The following is a 21,554-nucleotide window of genomic DNA, read 5'->3' as shown; positions in this document are numbered from 1 at the left end:
GCACATCTGGCTTTCTCATGAACTTTGTGCCATATAGATACAAAAAGAGGAATGGAGATCTTTTCTGCTGGGATGGCTGCACACTCCCACTAGCCTATGTTCGAATCAGAAGGAAGTATATCGACGTGAATGAGACCACACTTACAACATTTGTGCCCATTTAAGGAGAAACGGACTCCTGTGGTCAGCAGAGATACTTCTGCACAGGTCAACTGTCTTTGTGAAGTCAGCTCTGCATGGCACATGATCTGCTGTCTGTAAAACCACAGACAGTAGTTTATATATTCAGGACTGGATACTTTTTTTTTTTTTTTTTTTGTCAGGGAGAATTCTGTGCACCAAGTGCAGTGCTGTGAGTGAAAAGGAGTCATGAAAGCAAAACCAAGGTGAAGCTGAGAGTACTTGAATTTGATAAGACACTGCCTTTCCTTTCTCAGATTAAAGGGTGCAATGTCTCACTTGTTCTCCTTTCTACAGCTTTCAGGATCTTCATGCTCAAGTTCAGCAGTCTTGTCTCTGAGAAGAGCTAGGGAGAACCTTCCATTGTATTCCTACGCTTCCTACACTTTCCAATGTCCTTGGAGGATCTGCCAGAAGGAGATCAGATCTGCCCTGAAATCCATCCCATTTCGCCTTTCAGCTCAGAACTGACCTTGCTTTTTTTTCACTGCCATCATTAACCACATTGATTCCCTGCATCAAGGATGCAGCTATCTAGTTGTACTGCTGCGTGAAAGTTATGATGTCATTTTAGACCCTCCACTGAGATTTTTAGGACAACAAGAACCATGAATCCAGCAAAAGTGGCTCCCAGTCCCACTACCACAGTGGATGATCCCTCCTCACCCCCAAGAGATAGGTGAAAGAGAAATAGTCCTTAACAGAGAAGTGAAACCAGCATCAGCAGTAACATTAATGGTAAGACTGAGGAAAACCCAGAGAAATAGGGTTGTATCTTATAGATTCAGTATGCAGATTATTACAAAGCTTCAAATACTCCCTTTCTCATTTACGCTGATGTGTATTTTATTGACTTTTCTCTCACTGCTGAGTAGCTTTAATGGCATTTGCCCCAGTAACATCCTGAGCTGCTGTAAATCAAGTACTGTTTTAGGCTACTCACCATGGTCATGGGCAAATACAAACAAGTTAAGTTCTGTCAGCCTCTGGGCCAAGTCATCATAACGGCCGCAGTGTTCCCCAGCGCCATGAGCGATAAACACGAGGGCCCTAAATGGAGCATTAAGGTATAAATCATTAACTCAGCAATCAACGCACAAAGGCTTCAGAGCTGCAAGCAAAAACAGCACATTCAATTTAGCAACAGCATTTCAGATATCAGCAAATACAAGGCAAGTTAAATAAGGGCTGATGAGAGTTTTAACAAGGGAAAACAGATTGCCATCCTAACCTACCATCGACTCGATCTTTACCAGCTGGTAGCAGGGCAGACACAAGCATGTCCCTGCACATGGGACAGACTTTGTTATCTGTTTGCAACCAGGATCTGCTACAAGTTCAAAATGCAGATGGGCATCAGCATCAGTCCTTGGGATGGGTAGCTATGCCTTGGCTTTGAGGCTTTCATATTGCTCCTACCGTGGAAGTGTTGCCCTTGAGTGTCATGGAGTTGGTATATCTTGGTGGTTTCAAATACAAATGGTCCTGAACATTTTACCTTGCGCCATTGTCAAATGCTTCAGAGCCCTCTTAAAGATGAAATTTCAGCAAAACAGCAAATCTTATACAGAGTCCAGAGCTTTGCTTTGAGTTTGGAATTTTATCTTTTGACCCCAGTTCTGGTAATCTTACTATTACACCTCCTGCCCCCAAACAGTGGCTTCCCTTTGGCAATTAAAGGGACTTTTACATAGCCACTGTACAACTAGAGAGAGGAACCATGAAAAAAGTCTAATAGACATTTCTTTTTGAAAGACTTTATAGAAATATTTATCTTCAAATATTACAGTTGCAGCAATGATGCTTTATCTTCACTGTGAGAATGACTAAAGTTGAATGAGCTTTGCCAGTCTTTTCATCAGGCAAAGTCTGTGCAGAATTGGACTCGAAATGCAGTGGAAGTAGCAGTGAGATTATGTAAGTTTTACTGAATTCAACAGGTGACTTTTCAAAATCCAGGAGCATAAACATGACGTGTTCCTTTACAAGTGCCATCTGTCATTGAAACATCAGCAACGCAGAACAGTCAGGAGGCTACAGGTTTGAGATTCTCAGTACATTAAATGAAGTGACAACACAAAATAATGCAGCAGTTTACAGCTAGTGATTTCCTCTACTTTATTTTGATTGAGGTTTTGAATACATTTTCAGTGTATTCACTGCAGTAAACTGCTTTGATCTTAATAAACTTAAAAAAAAGATGTGAATGATGTAGAAAATCCTGCTCTAGCTCTTTGATTAGCACCCGCTTCAAAGTATTTGCTCATGCTAGACAGCTTGAAAGAGCACTCATTGAAACCAGAAGAATTTAACAGAGAGACTTCAAACACAGCAATGCAGAGATGCTCTGGTATCTGTCCAACACTAATAAGCAAGGCTGAGGTTAGGCCATGTAACACTTACAAATTAAAGAAAATTTAACTGAAGGTTTCAGAATGGTTGGTGTGGAACAGTCATTTCTTCCTTTTCAGCCTCTCCTATCGAAACATTTGTCACGTTATCAATACACTTGCTAGACAACCTGATTTCCAGAGCACAATGCCTACAATTATAGATCCAGACACTGAACCATTGAATCATTAAGGTTGGAAAAGACCACTAACATCACCCAGTCCAACCCCAACCCATCCTACCATGCCCACCAAACCATGTCCCTTGGTGCCAGAGGTGGGAGAGATGGAAAGGCTCCTCATTTCACACTGGAAAATATCACCTTTCTGGAACAGAACCATCACTGCTTTGCATGTCCCACCTCTCCCAGCTCAGCAGAGACTCCAGGCAGTGCTGCCATTGTCAGTCTCTGATGGAGAAACTAAGGAAATGCAAGGGAAGATCCACGTGTACCCATAGCAATAATGGCCAACACAGTCAGTGAGGCTCTGCGTGCATCTCTCCTGCTTCCGAGCTCCTGGCAGTTCCTCTCTGCAGTGTCTTACTTAAACCCTCTGTTACTCTCTGTAGCACCAACCTTTTTCTTGCTGACTATGCACAGAGATTAACGCACAGCTTGCCTGACTGCACACAGCCCTTCCTTTCACAGAGAAATATGATTTGAATATAAGCACTGAAATACATCAAGTGAATGAAAACTAATGGGAAGCTGCTGAAGAGATCTTTGCTGGGAAATGCTTGCTGATATTTCATCCCCCTGACAGCAAAGCCCTAATTTTGCTTTCATTCACACTGCCACAGCACCGTGACTCTGCCTGACAGCAACCTGCTAGATCTCAGCCCCCTCATCTTCTGTGAAGCCAGCGAGAAAAGAAAAAGCTTCGTGCTGCAGAGAAGCAAGGTGTTCCTGCAACCTCTCATGCCAACATGACAATTGTCATGAGCAAAATACTGAATAAAATCCCTGGGACTGTTTGTGCCATTAGAGCCCTAATGGCAGTAGCTGTCAAGACGGCTCAGGCACTTTTCAAAGTTTTGTCCTATGACCACAAGATGTGACAAACAAGGAGTGAAATCTTCAAATTGCTATATCCAAACAGAAGCAGCTCCATCTTCAGGGTTTCTGTGCACAGGGGCCATGCTTCAACACCTTGAAAACCTGAAGTTAGTCTGAGCTTCATCTGAGCCAGGACTGAAAGATTTGGCTCTTTCCCCTCATCTTCCATTTTCCAAAAACAAGTTTAGATTTGGCAAAGAGTACCTGAAAGCAGTGTAACAAATACATGGTGCACATATTTTCCCTGGCAAGCTGGTGTGCAAGTACAGCGAGTGATTGCTTTGAGCGACAGCAGTGCTTCACTGTATGTAAACATTTTTGCAGACACCCCTGCTCTCAAACTGCAATGGCTGGATAGGAAAAAACATGTCTGAGATTGCTTTGAGTGGAGGGGCTTCTGCGAATTGTTTAAAATTAATACAGAAACCTTTTGAGGCTTGTGTGACTGCAGTGCCTCAATGGCAGTGTTGTTTAAGCAAGGTTTGCGTATTGGCCATGCACCAAATCGATCCTGGGGAGAAATTTCTTCACCTCCAGCTCTCGCAATTTCAGTGATGAAATCTTTGCAAACATATAAATCTCAGGTAGAAGGCATGGCTCACAGCCTGCAAAGCTTTCTTGTGTGGACTGACCCATGCCTGAACCCACAAGTTCTAGTTTCTAACCACAGGCAGATCGACCTGACACATCTTTGGATGCTTCAGCTGGCTTGGGCTGGTGGAACAATAACTGCTGAAATGGTGCCAAAGTGCTGTTTTGGCTTCTGCTCAAGACAGCACCTCGGATGTATGTGATCACACATTTCCCCATGATCCACGAGTGTGTCACACAAAACACCAAGGCACAAGCTGGGGCATAAGCATGCCAGCTCTCACCTCACCAATGCAATAGCAATTATGGCTGTTAAAGGAAAGCAGTTATTGATTACTGTTTGCAAAAGCAACAGTTTTCACGTCCCTGCTCTTCCCATTGCCTTCTCCTTCTCTCTCCCTCCCCACAAGAGGTTTCTGCCTCCTGGTACTGCACAGCTTGGCAAACAGATGTGGTTACTTAGCACAACAAGCAGCAGGACAATATTAGTTTTTACCATTATCTGCCATTAGGAGGTAATGGTGCATGCCACAACCAGCCCTTGCTCCCTCATCTCCACTGGGCTGCTCTCCCATGGCTTTATCAGCCTCTCCTGTGCTGCAGCTGCACCTTGCAGAGCCAGCAGCACACCCAGGTGTCCCTGTGCAGGTGGGTCAGGCTGTGAGCAGGGTGGTATGATCTTCACATCTTGTCCTCCAGGGGCTGAAGCACTTCCATGAGGCCCCTGTGTGATACTTCATTGCCAGAGAAAGTTTAAGAACATTGGGACTAGACCAAAGTGCTGAAGAGAAGATTTCTATGACTACATACATAAAAAATCCAATATTTTCCACCCTATTTGAAAGCATCCCTCTTCAGAACAATATTTAAGTATTTGCTTAGCCTCAGGAAACTCCCTTTGGCTCATGAAAGTCAGTAGGACTTACAAAGTACAAGATAAAGTTTAAAAACAAAAGGATTTATAAATGCTGTTCCGCGTTAGGACTGATTTAATCACATGCAGAAGTGATTTCCTGAATCAGACCCTGGCAACTTAACCTAATACCATGTTATTCTATGGAAGGCAACTATGCATTCATTTGATATGATCCTTTTGCCAGAACCAGATCAACTCTAACAAAGAACATCTGATTTTTGGAGCTTTGAGTATGCAATACCAAATTTCTAAAGTAATTTTTAAAAATTAACCAACAGGAAAGCTCTGAATTAGTTGAGGCTGCCAGAAAACGACTGGCTTACCGAATTGATTATTAGGTTTGGCTGTGTTGTTGCAGCTGACTTATCAGCTGACATCAGCCTGACTCTTAGAAATGCTGAAAACAACAAATACTTATGTATGAAAAATACTTCACTGGTGGCACTTCTGGAGAAGGATCTGGACAGCTGACCACAAACTCTTTAAATTTATTACGTCACGTGTGTCTATTTTGCTTCCACAGGATATCGTCATAGAAAGTCAATTACATGTATGCATTCTTGTGTTAGCCAGAAGTCCTCACTGATTCTAAAGATTAGCTATCTTTCCCAACAATAAGATTATGCATTCAGCAGATGGTAACTTTATCAAGATTTAAGCAATATTCCAGTTTTCTACCAATAAAGATTACTTGTTTCTCAGAAATTTCCAGATAACCATTTCCAAGCACACATGATGTAGAATGAAATGCTTTGTTCACTTAACAGACATTGCTGATGTTCCTCTGGAGGGCTCTAGACCCTCTTGTGTTGGGTGTGAACTTGAAGTTTGGAAGAAGGAAGTATCTGAATCTGCTATTTGAGTCAGAGGTGATCTATAGCACTAGGTGACCCTGGCAGAACTTGGCCTTGGGCAGGGATTACAGAAATTTATGGGCGTTTCTCTCATGTTGTACATGCATGTGACCTAGCCAGCTAGCCAAGCATTCAGGCTGGTGACTCCAGATAGACAGGAAAATTGATGGTGGAGTCAGGTGTGTCCCTTAGTGCTCTTTCTGTCTCCAGGAAACTTACAGAGTTATGTTCCTCTGAGGGCACAAGAAGTGATGACTTTGCTCTGAATTCCAACCCGTGTTTCAGAGAGGCAGTTTATTTAAGTTCAAGCACTTTGCTTGCTCTGCTGCTCAGCTTTTAGGGGAAACATATTCATAGCCTTTACTCTGCTGGCCCATTTATGCTCAGCTTTACTACATAGGTCCATAACCTGGGTAGTCATATCCTTTTCCAGCTATCACTGGAGTTTAATGACGTTACCTCAGACCAGCAGTTCTATTGCTACTTTTCCCAAGTCAGAGAAAAATGCTAATCTGGAGTCAAGTCTATGCTGACCTTCCCTTAACAGCACTGACCCTGTAGCATCAGTGGAGTCTCATTCCCTGGGGACCTTCAAAAGCTGTAATCAGCACAGATACCCCTGGGTATCTGGGCTCTAAATTTGGAGGAACTCGCCTTCTCCAGATAGAGTGAGACTAGCAATGGTTCGAGACTGCAGTAGTTCAGCCTGTGAACAGCCTCTGAGCTCCAGAGGCTGCATCAAAGCACTGCACTATGGTCCAGATCCTAAACCGACAATTTTAAAATAAACTCCTCCAGCAAATCCTGCTTCATATCTTCTCCCTTTCCCCATTTGCTCAAGCTTGGGAGTTCCCATTCAAGCATGTCCAGAGGGGCTGCTGTGTGGGCAGCATCCTACTGTCTAACATGATGGAAACTTAGGGTTCAGTCTTAACATCCCTGCTTGCTTTCATGAACAATGCTTTTGCCTTCAGCAGCTATTCATGCACATGCCTGCAAGCCTGGTTTCACAATGCATTTCAAAATCATGGTGATTCCACATCAGCATAGAGTTAGAAGATCTGAGAGCTGCTGTGACCTCCTGGAGGAGTACCATGGGTGGGTTATTCAACAACACGAGAAAGCGTAGGCAGCATAAATCAATGGAGCAGAAACAGAACTGGATAGTACGGATATATTTCAAAACAAACAGCTCAACAGGAACTGGCTGGAGCCAGCACAGAACAATGTGGAGAAACAGCTTATGCTGATTTATTGCAGCTCCTTGAAGAGCAAGCCCTTACCACAAATAACTCTTGAGTGGTCTAATACAGGGAAAAGAGATGAAGGAAACTTCAGGTGAGGTGGGATGGGAGGAATTATTTGAATCTTGCAACTGCTTAGCTCCAGACAAGTCCCTGAAAGTCAGCATTTGAGACCAGCTGCATTTTGTTTCAAGGAAGCTTTGAAGTAGTACTTTAGGGGACACAAGGCTGAGACCAGAGCTGAAATGTGTGTAACTTGATATTCATAGGCAGGATCTTCTTACCCCTTTTTTGGATAAAACTGAAGAGATCCTCGACTTACCAGGACACTCACCCACTTAGATACCAGAGATGCAATTTTCCCTGGTGGGATGCTGCGGACCCAATGCTCTCAATGTGCAGAACAGAACAGCACTCTGCTCTGGAGATGCTATTTCCTCTTGCTACTGCCTTTCTACAGAGCAAGGCAATCCTTGAAGGAAGAATTATGCCTTCTATTTCCAAAAAGGCCTGTGACATGTTTTTGACTGAACCATCACCAGTCTCATGCTGTTATTTCAGGGAGTGGATAGAACAGACGACTCATGACATGGCACTGAAACAGTCAGAAAAGGAAGAATTCAGGTAATTACCCTAGCACCTGTGCAGGGTAGAAACGGCAGTGCACATGTGGCACAAATGACCAGACTGCTTCTTGCATCAAAAACTGCACAAAATACTTTAATCAGGCATGGTGGAATTACTGGGGTAAATCTTCTACTGGCTTGGAAGAGATCTGTAAATAAGGAGCAAGAAAGGTGATGACACCGTACTTGTCCTGAGACAGTATGCTATCATTACTTTTTAATAAAGCCCTGACAGTACAATCCCCACACGTAGCAATGGTCTAAAGCCAAACAGAATACTGCAATTCCCTGAAATGCTCAGACCTAATAGCATGGTTTGTACCAGACAGTTCCACCATAATATGCTCAGGAGTTCTTGATTACTTCCTGCACTGAGGAAATTGTCCTTCCTCACTTTTACCTTTTGGATCCAGTTTTGTCTGCGGCTCTCTGTGTTAGCAGGAATCTTAATTGCTTATCTTTCACAAACTAACTTAGAAAAGTCTAGTTCAGATTTCACAGATAATGTGCGTCTCCAAAGAGCCAATCATTTCCTGCATGACTTTCCAAAAGCCGGTGTGGAATTAGGCCAAAACCGTAGAGACAGAAATTCAAAGATTGATATCTTAATCATAAAGTAGTTATGTATATTTTAGCATACTTTGAGATTAAGCACATTAATTTCTAATGAATAATCCTCTTGGCACATCCCAGAGCTGTACTCCAGCCCTGCCTGGCTATGAGGAGAACCTTTGCAGAGAGAGGCTTTGCAGTCTCTGTCAAAATCAATATCAGGAACTATTCCTCAGGGAAATCAGTAATGTCACAAGCAAAGCACTTGCCAAGGCTTTGAGCCTGTTCCAATTAATTTTGCATTCCACATTTGCCACAGACTCGAGGTAGGAAAGAAAGTTGAACGTAAACAGCTAAATGTTATACACCATCATCTTGCTGAGGCAGTGACTGCTGGAACATAAGCTTTAAAGACTGCCATATTTATCCATGCCTCTAACCAACATAAATCTGAAACACAGCTGAGGTGCAGTGATTTACAAGTTAACGAATGGATAGAGACTTCTGCCTCCATCGCCAAATCCAGGTCTGTGTTATTTCATGGTGACACTGAGCTGCCACATTTGTCCAGAAAACTTAGCTGCGGAGGCCTGCTACCTGAAACTCTTTCATTTCCAGCCCCAGGGCAGCGTCACCCCTGGCATGAGAGCTGCCACACCAGCATCGATAAGGAACTTCTTGCCACAAGTTCTGTCTTGTTGGTGTACTCTCAAAAATGGCCAGATGTAACAGCTGTAAACAGCAGAAACTGAACAGGAACCTGGGCAACTTGGAGTGCAGCTGTTAAAATAAGGATGAGTAAGAACAATGAAATAAAGAAGTATCACTTTAAGTACAGGCAAAGAAAGCTGAAGGCATGTGGGATGCCTTTTCTTTAGAAAAGCTTAAAATAGAAAAGGAAATCAATACTAATTTACAGTATCTGGCAGTCACTGAACCAAAACATACATGTACACCTACTGCAAATCAGAAATAACAACACTTATTTAAACCACAAGCTGTTATTCTGCTGTGGGAACGCTGTGTTTTCTGTGGATAGCTTCACCAGAAACTGAGAAGCACCACATATTTGGGACCATTTCTAAAAAGCTTTCACAATACCAAGAGCAAATATTGTCAAAACTACAGTTACTAACCCCGGCACTGCTAGGCTGGCTTCTGCTCCTCTGGACTGTTGGCAAAGAGAGTCAGAGCTGATGGGGAAAAGCAGAATGCTTTGCCTGTCCTCCTGAGCCTCTCTTCTGATCACTTACAAGCCACCATTTGTGGGATCACAAGGCAAAAAGCAAAGAAGCCTGGATGCTACATTTGGCATGTTGAGTGATGGGACTACCTCTCCTAAAGCAGCAGTAAAATCCATGCACCAAGCAGAGCCCTGGTGGTCAGAACCCATGCCTTGGCATCATACAGTGCCTATGAAAAACCAGGGGCTTTAGGGGAAGGAGTCGTGTTTAGCAAATTAACATTCCCCAAACACTGAAAGTGTAGTTGAATATAAACAAAGTGAATCTGCTGATTGATTTTTTTTCCATAGTTCTGGAAGAAATGTGACCAGTAAGTAAATAGCATCAATAATAACAACAGCTGGCTTTTGTACAACGCTTCTCATTCATAAAACCAAACATGCTTTTTTTTTTTTTTTTTTTAAGGGGTGCAGCTTTGATTGTCGCACAGCCATCAAATGAGAAGATGATCCAGAGACCCCTCACCCACTGCCCTGCCCCTGGCAAGAACTGATCCTCCCTACCCCTGACATGTAAACTGAGTACAGGAGGTGAAAGCTTTGCCCACGGCAACACAGCATACCACTGGCGTGGGATGGACACACAGTGTGAGGCCAAACCCAACCCTACAGCAGTCACTGGGAACTCAATAGCAGAGCCAAAATCATGGAATCATAGAATCGTTAAGGTTGGAAAGACCACTAAGATCATCAAGTCCAACTGTCATCCCAACCCCACCATGCCCACTAACTCACATCCCTCAGTGCCATATTTCTGTGGTTCCTGAACACCTCCAAGGACAGTGACTCCACCATTCCCTGTGCAGCCTATGCCAGTGCATCACCACTCTTTTGGAGAAGAAATGTTCCCTAATTTCCAACCTGAATGTCCGCATGGGTTCCCTGAGCCCCATTCTTATGCTGCCTGCACAGGGCCACAGTGAACCTGAAAAGAGAGTCAAATTTTAAAAAGCTTTGTGTGCCACAGAACCTGTGGGCAGCTCATCACATCAGAAGGACGATCTGTGCATTCTCAGGACAACCTGGTTTCAGCTGCTTGGTTCTCCTCACTAAAACCATTTAGAAAGAACCAGATGATGGCTGAAGGCTGACCCTTGAATATGCTTTTAATAAAATGAAATTATGAATGCTGCTCGGAAGACAGTTTTTATTACTTCAAATATTGTAGACTAGCTCTCACAGGAGACTCGGAAAAAAAACAAATAAAGAAGAAACACCATAGCCATTAGGTCAGCTAGATGTTATCTCTAGAGCAATTTAATTACTTAGTGCTTCCTCAATCACTCTTCACTTCTTTAGCCCAGCAAATTAAGCCACTGCAGATTTCTGGATTTTGACAAGTGAATCTGAAATCTCACTGAGATAATTTTGAAAAATAAAAGTAAAAAATATGTTGAAAAATAACATGAAATCTATCTTTCCAGCTGCTAAACTAGCTAACCTGCTGACACCTGGAGCAAACCAAGCCAACTTTCTGTTCTTAAAAGCGACAAAGATTTAGGTTTTTTTTTCCATCACACCACAGTTTTTAAGCTTGATGGAAAGGAAACATACATAGCAAGTTTTTTTTAGCATAGGACAGATAGATGGCTAAAAAAATCAGTAATCCTTCTCATCTGTTAATTCTATAGTCATTTGTACATTTGTACATTTTCTGCTTGCCCCTCTATACACAATACTGGATCAAAAGATTACTACATTATTACCATTGAATGATTGACTCTAGCTCATCTGTCAATACTTTCTTTTTTTTCTCTCTCTCCTTTATTTCAGTAGATTGCTGCTGAGACAATTGACTTGTGGCTGAAAAGCAAGAACAACTGATGATCACTTAGTAGATTTTTAAAATCTCTTCTTCAACATCAAGCACTCTTCAACCACAAAACCTCAAGGAATAGTTTATTTTCTCTGGCAACTTTCTTCTAGGGACTCCAGATATCACTGCTGTCACCTCACTAACATCACTCACTTGGATCATTATACCAAATTTTAGATTGGGAAAACAAAAGCACAGAGAAATCAAAGGCCCAGTTATTTATATCGTTGGTCAGTGTGCACAGTCTTAACTGTATTTTTTGCCTATTCTCTGCTCCTCATTGACTTCTTTTTTCCACTAAATTTTTTAGGTCTAGGAATCTGCTTTTGCCATCACTTTGTTAGCATGGATTCAGAATCTCTGTCTTCAAGTGATTTCCTACCAGACAGAAAAGAAGATGGATCCTGTCTGGAGAGCAACTGTCTGTCACATAGAAGAGAAGTCTCATTCCAATAGAAGTACTCATGAAGTATTATTACTCAATGTCTTAATGATGTCAGAAACTTTGATCTGATATTGCTACCTTCCTCCCTGTTGGATAATAAGCCATACTGGTAGAGAATGCCATAGTACTGGTACTGGTGGAGTAGGAACAGTGATGTATAAGGGTGTAATTAAGTTAAGGGTATAATTGGGGGGTGTAACAAGGCAAGGGATCTTAAGGATTCTCATGGGCAGGATGCAATAGTCTTTACTTAGATAAAGTTTAAGCTATGGAGTATCAGCCATTTGCAGTCAAAATTGTGTCACATCTCTTGGACAAGCTACAATGGAAGGTTGTTAAACACTGATGGCTTCCATTCAAGTGGAAGCACATTTGGACAATGGGATGCCTGGACCTATGGAAGGCAGCTCAGCCAAATGTGTCTGCAGGGACAGCTCTTAGAACAATGTAATTTCCCTAGAAGAATAAAGAGATCAGATGTTCGGCTAGCTCTGAAAAGCACAAAGCTTCAGGGGAACTCACAAGGAAACCCAGGCCAACTCCTCTGCAACATGGATCTAGAAAACACATTGCCTTCTAGCCAATACAACTGTGCCAGCCAAATCTTGTAGATGTATTCATAGTGATCTAAAAGAGATGCCTCAGTGTATGGTGACTGCTGAGTCACAGCCTAAACCACTGATTGAGCATCTGGGGAAAGGACCCAGTCAGCCCTGGGAGCACAAGTGAAGGCAATTCAGCTGTGCGACTTGAAGGGTGGAGCCTGGCTGCTCCTCTCTTAGACCTCATTTAAGGGCTGACTGCCACTGGAGGATTTCTTCCTGGAGGTCCTTCCTTGGTGCAGCTTTCTCTTGTGAACTGAGACTCTTCTGATACAGGTGAGCAATCTTCTTCCCTTCCTTTATGGTACCTCTCTATTGTGTCAGTCCTTTTGTCATCACATCTCTGTTGTAATGCCTTTCCCATTGTACTGATCTGTCCAATTGCTACACCCAGGGATGCTCAAGACTTCTGAAGTAACTGAGGCAGGGAACAGCATGCAGGTGCTTTCACTGTTTTGTCCAAACCTATATGTGCCTTGTGCTACTGAAAGAAAGATTTCCTGCATCTGGAATCCTGACACAGTCAATGAGCTTGTTAGGTTCATTGATGGCATCGCTTCCAATGTGTAACAAGTCTGATGGGCTGGTTGATTACTTGGTTCATCTGGTTAGCGGCACACGAAGATCCAAAACCAATTTTGCATCCTTTGCTGTTGTCTGAGGACCAGGATGAAAGCTTAATGAAACTTCTGAGATTCACAACAGGAAACTCCTAGAGTCAGCGTGCTCTTGCACACCACCAGCCATGAAGTTGTGCTGTCTTGTATGAAAGTTGTATGCCTGGGCCTAGAAACTGACCCTAAGATTATAATAAACAAAAAGGGCTGTTTACAACCATTGTTATTCTCTCTGTTTTTGTCTTATTCCTTGGATTCCATGGAAAAACAAAAGGAGATTTGCATTCCTGTGAGGACTGAAGAAATCCTTTCCTACTGAATGGAAGCTGTTGAGAATACCTACAGCAAGAAATGAAGCTTTCATGTCTGTCAAAAAGTCCCTTACAGGTGAAGCTGGTTTATTAATTTTCCCACCCCCTGGATAGGAAATCATGGCAGGCTGTCACCATTCACAACAAAAAGGCTGTCACCTAGAGCAAAGAGAACACAACTATTGAAAATACACACAGCTGATGAATTGGGGAAGGAAGGCTTTAGAAACTCAGGCAATAGCAATATAGCAAGTAAAGCCTGGAATGTTGGTTTGACAATGAAAATCATTAAGTGAAAAGCTCTTATTTCCCCCGTGCTCTGTTTATGATGTGATCAGACATGTGGAGAGCTCAATTCATCCTATGACAGGTGATGCTGACATAAGTCATTTTAAACTGTACAAGTTTGGTTCTTGCGCATTAGTTTGTACTAATGAGGTCAACTTCAAACTAAAGTGTTCTTCCAGAGTGGCACCGAAGGAGAAAATTCAGTATTTCTAGAGACTTGCACAGCATAATTAGAGACATTAGAGTTAGTGACTTGCTTTCCTTTGCTTTGACTTCGCTTTGGTTTATTTATTTATTTAGTCATTTTGGAAGGGTCTGAAAGTCAAATTTAACTTTGTCATCTGCTCACGCTGAGAGCAGTGCTGTTCTTCTGGAAATGCCATGGAAATGCTGATAATGAGGTGCCAAAATCAGCAAGCAATATTCACAGTTCAAGGGCTGGTTCAAATCTAAAGGCAATTTGTATTTCTGCACTACAGGCACTTCTGCAAAGTCCTTCAGGGAGAGAGAAATAGATTTTCTCCTTATTGGCTTGCTCTTTTACCACTACCAACTCAAAATGAATGACAGGCATTTTTTTAGAAAGGGAAAAAAAAAAAAAGCAAACAGAGAAGCAGATGGGTTTTGTTTCATTTTGTATTTTTAATCACACTTTTCAGGTGTAGAGCTGAAAGAACTCCTACAAAAGCAGTGTTTGCTCAGGTAATTGCACTCTTCCCCTAAATCATGGTCACAATGTCTGAAGTTGAACCAAGCCATTTCACTACATTAACAATTGAGCAGGAAGACGTGCAGCCCACACATGTCAGCTCCTGGCAGCCTCCCCAGCACAGAATGGGTGTTTCCAAAGGCATCTTTGAACTGTGAGCATCTTGCACTTCAAGTGCCCAACCTTAATTTATGCCTATTTACAGAGGAGAGCCAAACACCACTGTCTCAATCTGAAATCAGTGGTGGATGCGGGCTATTGGTAAAACTGATGATATTAAGTAGGATTCAAACCTGAGCTGGGTCAATGAATCCCAAAATGCCCCAAACAAACTGTTTGCAGTTATCCAGGCAGTGATGGGAGCAGATGAGACATCCAGAGAAGGCCACCAGGATACTGAACAGAGGGGAAAGAAGGTCAACGCTGAAATTCTTCAGGCCCTTTTGGGGCCTCAAAGGAAATGGTTTGACTTCTCCTCCCGACTTTCCTTCCCGTTCCTCATCCCACCTCTATTCTTAGCAGTTTTGTCTGAGGGCTGGGAACAGAGCATGGTTTCTTAATTCCTCACCTCCTATTACCTCATATTTTGACTTAGGAGACTGAGGGTGGTGGCAGAGGTTGTAACCTTGCATGGAGCTGTTGTTTTTGTTTACACAAGGGCTGCTTTTCCATTAAGTAGCATTTTCTCAGCTACGGGGACATGCCATAGGCGTGACATCGATCTGTTCTGGTACCAACAATTTAGCTCCAAAAAAACAATATTAGACAGTCCCAAAAATGGGACCTCACGATTGAGCTCCCTGTGCCAGCTACCTGCTGTCATGCTCCACAAACCCTGCTCTTGGCAGAATCCAAGAAAACAACACCAGAACACTGTGCTTTTCCCTTCCTGTCACATTAAACAAGACCCTTAATTACATCTGGGAACGAAAGTGGCTCAACAAGTTGGGCAGCTCGTGGGACTGCTGGTTGGGAAGCTGCACCTGCAGCCCCAGCTCTCCCCGTGGGCTGACATCTCACCCCAAGAGATGCCCTCCTTCCTTAGTCCATTAATATCTACTCTATCTACCTCATCTAATCTCTGTGACATCTGAGTGCCTTTGTGTGTCAGTTTCCTGAGATGTAATCACCTAAATCCCCCCCGAAACAAAGCAGTCCCTGCTGAGGAACTCACAATAGGTGCCTTTCACTCACACCACAACCTTGGCCTCGGTGGCACTTACAACAAAGCATCCATATGTGCACCAGTACAGGCTGATCAGTTGGCTCAACACTGTGTAGGATCTGAGCCTGAATATTTGTGTGCATGGAACAGAAGAGCCTTACAAAATTCCCCATCTTCCTGACCAATCTTTGTTTTGTTTTTTTTTAAAGCCTTTATCCACCTTTGCAGGTCTGTTTGAGGAGATAAAAGAGAAGCACCCACTCCGAACAGCAATGTCTGCTGGTTGGCCCCTGCGTCCACACATTGTTTGCTCTCCAACCCCAGGCCAGCACCACATTTTTTCTTTGGCAGATATCCCATTATTTTCTCCCCGGGGGCTGGATTGAGGATGGTAAGTTCTATTCTAATTGAAGCCAAGTCAGTGATAACCTTTGGGCATCTGCAGTGAAAAGGTATTTCTGCAGCCCTAGCTGGGATGAGGTGTATAATGGATCAATGGAAGATCCCACCATTCAACTGTTACAGTGTCACTCATTAGCGTTAGGATCAACAATCGAGTTAGAAGATTGAAAGATACCTTCAGTATTTGAAACAGAATAACTGTAACAGGCCAACAAAAGTCCCCTGAGGTGCCTCTCTTTCCCCCTTTCTGTATGTATATATAGATCATTTTTGCTGAACATTTAAAATTAGATGAAAGTTGCCAAGCTTTTACATATGAAGCAGAATAAGCTGAGCTACTTATGAAAAGTGAGAGGGAAAAGATGTATTTTTGGTTTCCTATCAAGGCACTTCAAGAATGTTTCTGACTGTAGAATGTAGGCACTAACTTGCTATTCAGCCACTTACGTTCTCTCTCATACATAACAATGCAAAACGAGCTAATAATAAACAGTACGCCCTTCCTCATATACAAATACACACACAGGAACCACTTGTAAATGAGCAACACTGATCCCTTCTACTTTTGTTGTCACAAAAGTAGGGCAAGCTTGCTCTCAATTAACTGCTTGGTTCACAGAGCCCTAAAAAATTAACCACCCAGAGGACTTCGGCACTAAGTTTTAACTCTCAGTTCTTCATCATCCTTTCATTTCCTGATCAAAGACCGATCCACTCACTACTAATTTGCTAAGAAATTAAACATGAAAAGAGAAAGCTATTTCACTGCTGGATGAAGATCGTTGTGGGCAGTTAATGATTAATTAGCATTACAATATGAGACAGCCTGATTTCACAGTAGAAGCTTGGTTTGATGCTAATTTTTTTTTTTTTTCCAATACAGGAAATCTTGAGGCTGGTGCAAAGGATACAGAAAACATCTGTGCCAAAAACTTTCCTCCTCCTGAAAGTCAGTGAATAGAACTACAAAGCTCTCTGTGGACCAGGTCCATGGATCGTAGGACCACAGATCTTAAGCCAAGACCCATGTCCTAGAACCTACTGAGTGCCATGGAGCTGCGTGGGGTGGCTCACAGCCCTGCTCTCTGGGAACAGGGTGGCAATGTACGTTGCTTAGGTGCAGGCCACCTCCTGACCACATGTCACTGCATGGCTCATTGGTTGGCAGGCACCAAACCCAGGGCAGGAAAGCTGGGTGTGTATCCACCTCTCTGAGATGGTTTGGATGCAACCTATTGGGTGGTGTGGGAAAGTGCTACTCCTGACTACTCAAATTCCTGCTTGAACAACTTTTCTTGCATTTGCCTATCAGCTATAAAAAGAAAATACAATTAAAAAATTAACATAGCTTTTCCCATTGGCTTGCACAAAAACAACCAACCAACCAATATCCAGATTTTGTAAAGTAGCTGCCTATACAACTAGGGTAACACAAGTATGTGTCAAGCCAGAATCTGACAGCAGATACTGGCAGCAAGATGAACAGCCATAAATAACTATGGGAGAAACACAGATAGCTTTCTATAGCAGATCATAATCAGCACATAATCAGCACGGAAAGCCATTACACTCAGGGGACTATTTAAATTATGAAAAAGACATTATTTAAACATCTCTATCTGACACCTTGTCTGTTTATCACCAAGTTCAGTTTTGAACTCGCTGAGAGGTCCCAGTGAGAGCTTCCTAAATCATTTACTGACCATAAATAAATTTTTTAAAAAGCAGTTAAAAAGCAACACAGTTGAACCAGCTCCTGCCTGCTGCCCTGAGATTTCTGCTGTTACTGATCAAACTGAACTCAGATGCTGATGCTGTATTTGTTGACACTAAGGAAATTAAAAAGAGCAGATATCGCTGAGTTGGCATCCCATCCCTCCCTGACTGCTGTTGGTTTGAAGGCACTTTGTTGCTGACAGGCATCAGCCTCCTTCAAGTGCCTCTCTGGATGCAGCACACACAAATGCCAAGCAAGGCAGCTGTGCACAGGGCGAGAGTAACTGTGGTTCACATCTGTAAGGTGAGCTTGAGTGAGAAAGGGTTGGGGAATACAATCATTACAATTGGAGCTCTCTCAGGTGACAGACATCTCTTAGTGGCTCTGCAAAGCTCAGTGCACATAGCTAGGCATCAGCAGCCAGGCTATAAAACATAGAGTCTTACTGATAGTCAAAAAAGCGTGTTTGCTGAAAAGTGCTCACCTGGCAGCTGCTGCTGGCTTCCAGTACCTGCAGAAGAGGTGCTGCCCATCAGCGTTGATGATGTGGGGCAGGTCCTTGTATGGGATGTTTTGAGGACTCCGCTTTGGCGAACTTTCCTCGGGCATTCTGGACGAATGACCTGCAAGGTGATGGAAGAAACTTGAGGACAGGTGAAGGCGAGACAAAGCTGACTGGCTTGGAAGCCACAGACATGAAGGAAGTTGGTCAGCAAGGCAAGCGCCGCCGATGGAAGCGTCCCTCCAAACCTCCATCCAAAGAGCCCCCAAATCTTTCCTCCTTTAAAACCATAGCAGGGAAGGCTCGCATTTGGGGAAGGCACTGGAGGGAGAAGGAGGGAAGATCCATCCACCATCACTACTTCATCACAGCTTTCTCTCCCTCACTTCTCCCATCTGTGTTTACTTTGCATCATTTTGCGAAGCAGATCTGAAAAAGAATATTTGAGCTGCAATCAAGTGCAGATTGTGCAGCAACCGCCACAGATAGGAAAAGACAGCCGCATGAAAGATTTATCTCCGAAGAACGGCGGAGCGAACGCGGCAGAAGTGCCCGCTGCCATCATTAAGATCTTCTCAGGCACCCACAGCAAAGTGCCGGCAGCGGGGAAGGAAACATCTCCAGCAAACTGCCACAAACCTGTTTTCATCCTGGGCGAGGGTTTGCATGCTAGTGAGCAGCCGGCATGGCAAGGCGAGCTCCAGCAGCTGAGGCTCTGTGCATCGCGCTGCGGTGCCGCTGGGTCCGTGCCGGGCAGCTCCGGAGCGCTCCGCAGCTCCTCTCGGTGGCTCGCTGGCTCTCGGCGGAAAGTCGCTTGGGTAATTCACCACTTCTCCTTCATCACTTTTTTTTTTTTTTTTTTCGTGTGTGGGCTGAAGTAGCGGTGGTGGTGGGAGGGGAGGTTGGGAAGGGTTGGGGGGGGGGGGGAGAGGGAGGGCCCACGGCTGGGAGAGCTGCGGTCCACTTGCCAGAAGCTGCCGCACGCATCAAAGGCACCTTGAAGGCACGCAGCGCAAAGTTACCGCTGCCGCAGGTTGTTTGCAACTAAACTTCCTTCCTGCCACTTACTGTGTCGAGGCCACGACGGCGGGGGGAGCGGAGGGAGAGGGGGAGACCTTTTTTCTCAAAGCGATCTCCGCCGCGGAGCCGTCTCCGATGCGAGCGCAACTTCCCCAGTCGCTGCCTGCGAGCGGCGGGGAGGAGGAGAAGGAGGAGGGCGAGGAGGAGGAGGGAGCCGCGCACCCGCTCCAGCCCAGGTCGCTCGGAGCCCCCCCGGCTCCATGCAGCCTCCCCGGCTCCTCCGCCGCGCGGTGCGGAGCGGGAGCGGCTCCGGGACGCGGTGGTTCCCTCCGCTCGCTGCCCCCCGCGCGGTGCCGCCGACCCCCCCCCGCCCCGCGGCTCCTCTCGGTTCCTCTCGACTCAGCCTCCCTCGCCGGCTCCGCCCGCCGCTCGCATCGCTGCCCTCGGTGCTGTTCGGGCGGCTGGCGGTCCCGGCTCGCCGACTCTGAACGTGGAAAGGGTTCATCACCGCGAAGCCCTGCCGCCTCCCGGCTGCCCCGGTGCCAACCTGTCCGCGCTGTCCCAAATCCACGCTTGGCTCTTAGGATCCAGGTGAGCCCTTGAAGCCGCACCAGGAAGATAGGAGCTTTCAGACACCGCCTCAGAGGAGCACCCAAGCACCCTGTTTTGCAGCCCCATTTGTGGTATAGGAAAGCAATTTAAAAATGCAGGATATAATTTATGCAGATATCCTGCACCTAATTATCATAGCTTATATGCAATACATATGTTGCAACTGTATAATTTGGGATATATTTTATGGCATATGACATTTGCTTATGTAAATGTAATATGTTGCTGCGAGGTTCCCAGGAGCTGAAATAGCTCCCCGAGCCCAAAGGCATCCAGATACTGAGCTTTGACAGAATCACAGAATCACAGAATCATTAAAGCTGGAAAAGACCACTAAGATCATTCAGTCCAACAGTTCCTCTGCCATCCGTACTGCCCACAACCACATCCCTCTGTGCCACATCTCCATGGTTCTTGAGCAACCCCAGGGTCAGGGACTCCATCACTCCCTGTGCAGCAGTGCCAGTGCATTACCACCCTTTTGCAGAATAAATTCTTCCTAAAACCCAGTTTGAAGTTTTGTCATTTTAATACTGTAAGTGTTTGGTATTTGTTGAGTGCTCTCAGCAGTATCGGTAGAATGACAGGAGATTGAAGTCCAGTAACTGGTTTTCATTCACATTCCATCCAACAAACCCCTTTTCATGACAGCAGCCATGGTATTTTGAGAAGATGGGTATCAAAGTTCAGTATGAGTTCATCTTTGGTACACTGTTGTGTTCTTGTTGGACAAGAGTTATTGGCCTCATGTTGCATGAGGGAAGGTTCAGGTTGGATATTAGGAAAAATATCTTCTCAGAAAGGATAGTGAGGCACTGGCACAGGCTGCCAAAGGGTCACCCCTGGAGGTGTTCCAGAACCATGGAGATGTGGCAATGAGGGATGCGGTTATGGGCATGGTAGGATGGGTCTTGGTGGTCTTAGAAGTTTTTTCCAACCTGAATGATTCTATGGTTCTGATTCTGTTTGTATTAATAGCACAGATTCAGTATGTTTCATGACACTAATAATTGCTTAGATGCCTGCATATAATTGAAGATCTCATGGCTTTTTAAGGAGAGGCAGCTCTTTGTAATGGTTTTTAATGCTATTCAATGTGCTCAGCAAGTCCAAGCCTCCAAAGAAAGGAAAGAAATAGATGCGAACCATAACAACAATAAATGTAAAACCTCTGAGATGACCCATATAAAAAGAACAAGGAAATCAAAAGCAGACTTCTTCCTCTTTCAGTGCCATTTAAATTAAATGCCCTAAAGGGGGTTTTAGTTATATACCGCAAAAGAAAAATTGGCATTGCTTAAGAAAAAAATACACATTTATGGCTGTTCATAACGTGAGAGATTTAGGTCAGCTGGGGTCTTAACAGAGCTCTGGGAACTGTATGCAGAGTTTACGATTTACTGGGCCAGCTACTGTCTGGGCAGGGCTCGGTGCTATTAAAGAGCCATTGAAGTCAGCTTCATTGCTGGGAGGATCAAGGACTTGTATGTTTATTTAAAGGGTACAGATCAGATAATAACTGGATAAAAAAGCCAGGAAAGAAGGAAGCACCCTCTTCCCCTGCTCACACGGCTGGTCTGCCAGGAACACTTCACTGCTTCCCTGTGGCGCTCCATGAAACCTGACGCCAGGAGCAGCTCCTCTCCTGCTGTGTGCTGGGAATATCCGAGTTCCCAGCGAGGTGGGGGAAGATT

The 21,554-nt window shown here is 44.3% G+C and overlaps 1 protein-coding gene across 1 annotated transcript in view; it reads right to left on the bottom strand.

Annotated features, from left to right (window-relative positions):
• The window catches only part of MGLL (monoglyceride lipase), a gene marked incomplete at both ends in the record, with an annotated part of 50,527 nt that extends 32,192 nt beyond the window's left edge, over positions 1-18,335 (bottom strand). Inside the window, 2 exons of the mRNA XM_079540160.1 lie at positions 1,124-1,230; positions 18,211-18,335. Of these exons, the coding sequence (XP_079396286.1) occupies positions 1,124-1,230; positions 18,211-18,335 (232 nt within the window). The remainder of the gene's footprint in view (positions 1-1,123; positions 1,231-18,210) is intronic.
• Between the last annotated feature and the right edge of the window lie 3,219 nt (positions 18,336-21,554).

Source organism: Tetrao urogallus (assembly GCF_951394365.1).
Source record: "Tetrao urogallus genome assembly, chromosome: 10".
In the NCBI taxonomy this organism is placed as follows: Eukaryota; Metazoa; Chordata; class Aves; order Galliformes; family Phasianidae; genus Tetrao; species Tetrao urogallus.
The sequence above is the reverse complement of the archived record's forward strand: the minus strand, read 5'-3'. Positions and strand labels throughout refer to the sequence as shown.